Source organism: Nylanderia fulva, unplaced genomic scaffold (assembly GCF_048542155.1).
Source record: "Nylanderia fulva isolate GAGA-0341 unplaced genomic scaffold, ASM4854215v1 Scaffold833, whole genome shotgun sequence".
Lineage (NCBI taxonomy): Eukaryota > Metazoa > Arthropoda > Insecta > Hymenoptera > Formicidae > Nylanderia > Nylanderia fulva.
The window spans coordinates 1,073-4,739 of NW_028190954.1; the positions used below are offsets into that span (position 1 = coordinate 1,073).

At 27.8% G+C, this 3,667-nt stretch overlaps 1 protein-coding gene across 1 annotated transcript; it reads left to right on the plus strand.

Moving 5' to 3' along the window:
• Nucleotides 1-218: 218 nt before the first annotated feature.
• On the plus strand, nucleotides 219-2,328 carry LOC146719856 (uncharacterized). Its single transcript, XM_085489442.1, has 3 exons — nucleotides 219-719; nucleotides 1,194-1,448; nucleotides 1,979-2,328. Exons 1-3 carry the CDS (start codon nucleotides 314-316, stop codon nucleotides 2,194-2,196), a joined length of 879 nt encoding a protein of 292 aa, XP_085345568.1. The 5' UTR covers nucleotides 219-313; the 3' UTR covers nucleotides 2,197-2,328.
• Nucleotides 2,329-3,667: the final 1,339 nt, after the last annotated feature.

Sequence of the window (3,667 nt, forward strand, 5' to 3'; positions counted from 1 at the left end):
CAGAAATGTACAAGTTTTAGGACGTGCTTTGATGGGCAGAATTCACGAATGTGCAATTGAGACAGTAAGAAAATTTTTATTCCCAGTTTTGAGGAAAGATGATGTTACACAAAGTATTAAATATGATAAATTTATTTATAAATATTATGTATAAATATTATTTGTTTACAAATATTATAATTAAATTACACACAATATGGTATATGATGCAAAATAATAATCCATATATAACTTTTGTATATAGGTTGCTGATAAATACGTAAGATTCTTAATTCGTGGAAAATTGAGACGTACAGTGCCTGTGATTTTAGACATGGTATTAGTTCAATGTGTTGAACTAATTTTGAACCAGCGAAAGGATGCAAATGTTCCTGAGAAAAATCCGTATGTGTTTGGCATACCTAGTAGTACCAAACGTCATTTCAAATATTTAAGAGCGTGTATCCTTATGCGATATTTTTCTAAAAAATGTGATGCACAAATACCACATTTTTTAAGAGGTACTGAATTACGTAAACATATTGCTACAACATGCATTACGTTAAATTTATCTGACAATGAAGTGGATGATTTGGCGAACTTTATGGGACATCACGAGAAAATTCATAAACGCCATTATCGACAGTCAATAGCAGCTGTAGAGATAGTTCGTATGACGAAATTTCTTGAAGCAGCATTAGATGAAAATGAGCAACAGCAATCTAATAATAGTGATTCAGGTATATACACTATTTATCTTATTATATATATGCCACAAGTACTTTTTATATATTAATTTTTGTATAAAATATATTAATTATTGTATTCCTTTTTTAAACTTTTCTGCATTCTTAATATATCTATTTAATTAGAAGAAAAAATCAGACAAAAGTCCGTATAAACCAAAACTTATGAAATTAAGGCTAATGTGTGCCACGATCATGGATGTCTGTGTAGAAATAAAAGTAGTAATAATGAATGCAACAATGAAACGTTACGTTTGGAACCTATTAAATCAAAGTATGAATATGATATATTCATTGAAATGGATTCAAATTGAGAATACGTTTCATTATTGTGTTCATTCTGCTTTATTCAATTTTTATGCATCGACGTCCGCGGTTGTAGTATATATTAGCCCTTAGTTTCAAGAATTGGTTACATATATATATACATATATAATAATTATCATAATATTGTGTTATTATTAACAGAAGAGGAAGAGATGCAAGAAACAAACAAAGATACTTCGAGTGCAGAATCGGAAAACGATGCCGAAACATGTATGATAAGTTCACGTAAGCCTTCTTTATTACGAACAGAAAGGAAATTACCGAAATTTCTTAGCGTAACAGATGAACAACAAAAATCTGTAAAAAAGAAAATCGTGCATCAAAACCATACTATAGTGAATAATGACAATGATTCTGACGAAACTTATTCCCCAAAGATAAAGAAACGTGGCAGTAGTAAGTTTATTTTCTCATTTTTACATATTGTATTCAGTTTTTATAAACTTATCAAGTCAGAGTGGATTTTCTTTTAAATATTATTTAGTATTATATTTTTATGTGACTATGTCAAAGTATATTAATATATTAAGCTTTTTTTTATAATGCATTTTTTGATAGAATTTTAATGTACATAATAACAATATTTAATTAAAAAATAATAATGATAAATGATAAAGGTTCCACACACATTAGCTTAATTTAGTTATATATTTATTTATATTATTTGTATTTTTTATATTATTTTATATTATTTTATATTATTTTATTTTTGCATTCCTATTTCTTTTTATTCTTATAATTATGACGTTATAATTTTAATATTTTCTTATTAATGAAAGTTTGTCAGTACTCTGAAGAGAATTTTAAAGTAATTTTATTCTACTAGTAATTTAAATAAAAATACATTTAAATAAAATTTAAGTAAATTATTGCTTTTTATATAGAAATATTTATTCTGATTCATAGATAATTAATTTATTTTGTAGCATCTCTATTTGGTATAACAAAACGAAGACGTTGGACGGAAGAAGAACGTAATACAATATTGAAAGAATTTCAAAAAGAAATTACCACTTCACAGCTGCCATCTAACAAAAAAATTTCCTGTATAAAAGAAAAAAATAAGTGCTTATTTAATCGATCCGTTGCTCAAATTAAAACGTGGATCCATAACTATATATCTGGCAAATTTAAGCGTCACTAAATGAATATGAAAATATTTTTTCAGAAAATATTTATTTAGTCAAATCGGAAATATTTTAATTTTTTATTCAAAAATAATACGTAGATTACTTGTATTTAAGCAAATGCAAAAAATAAGTAGAATACCTAATTTTTATTATTTTATCACATTGAACTAAAAATTAAGTTACGTTGTGAGAATTTTATAAAAAAAGAAGTTAGAGAAGTTGCACTGCGCAAAGTCATTTATTTTGATTTCTTCATATATTTATATTGTATGTACAGTAGCAGTACTGTGTAGTTATTACAATTCTTTTATTGATAATATATATTCATGATTACAAGTGCAATATGTGAAATTAATTATATGACACATTAAGCTAAAAGTTAAGTTACATTGCGAGAATTTTATAAAAAAGAAAGTTAGAAAAGCTGCACTGCGCAAGCTATTTATTTTGATTTTTTCACATATTTATATTATATGTAGAGTAGCAGTACTGTGTAGTTATTTATTATAATTTTTATTGATAATATGTATTCATGATTACAAGTGCAATATGTGAAATTAATTATATAACACGTTAAGCTAAAAGTTAAGTTACATTGCGAGAATTTTATAAAAAAGAAAGCAAAAGCTACACAAGTTTTTTATTTTGATTTCTTCATATATTTATATTATATGTATAGAAGCAATACTTGTAAAGTTATTTATTTTAATTCTTTTATTGATAATATGTATTCATGATTACAAGTGCAACATACTATTATACATATATGTATTAGGTTTGTGTTTTTATATATATAATATACATGTATATGCTCATACGTTCATTGTTCAATTATTATTTTACTAAATATATTTTAAATTGCTTTAAACAAATATATAAGAATACTTTTTTGTGACTATACATAGAAATATATTTTTACAATTCCTATTATCTACATTGTTACATAGTTACATGTCTTTTCAAAATAAGCGCGTAAGCATGACATCGCGTTTAGGATAGGAGAGCAAGTGGTATGGCGGGGGTGACAATGTGCGATGTATATATACACGCGTATCGGCGGATTCGCTCTCTTGTATCCTCTCGGGCACAGCGTAAGAAACACACACACAGATAGCTGAGTTATACGAACCACAGGAAATAAAGCGATTGTAAATTTAGTGTATACGTGGCAGTTACTTATTGAACCCCTTTTCCAAGCGGGAACACAACAGTTGGCGACGAGGATGGGATACCGCACAGGAAGTTGAGAGAAGAGTACATTACCCTGCAAAGAAGGACACGTACGTGTTACAGTGAGTGCCGAGTATTTTTTTTTTTTTTTTGCGGACCACAACTCGGTACTGCGGATTCTGCCATGGCTGAAGCAATCGTGCATGGAAGTTTCGCAATAGAAGCTTTCGATCCTGCCGTTACAAATTGGAAGCGTTGGCTAAAACGTTTTGAGGGAGCCGTTACAGTGTTCAAGGTTCCGGAACCACAGAAAGT

Coding starts and splice junctions, on each gene's coding strand:
- LOC146719856 (XM_085489442.1), top strand. CDS start 314: ATGGTATTAGTTCAATGTGTTGAACTAATTTTGAACCAGCGAAAGGAT. Junction 720..1,193: donor ATCTAATAATAGTGATTCAG/GTATATACACTA, acceptor TATTATTAACAG/AAGAGGAAGAGATGCAAGAA. Junction 1,449..1,978: donor GATAAAGAAACGTGGCAGTA/GTAAGTTTATTT, acceptor TTTATTTTGTAG/CATCTCTATTTGGTATAACA.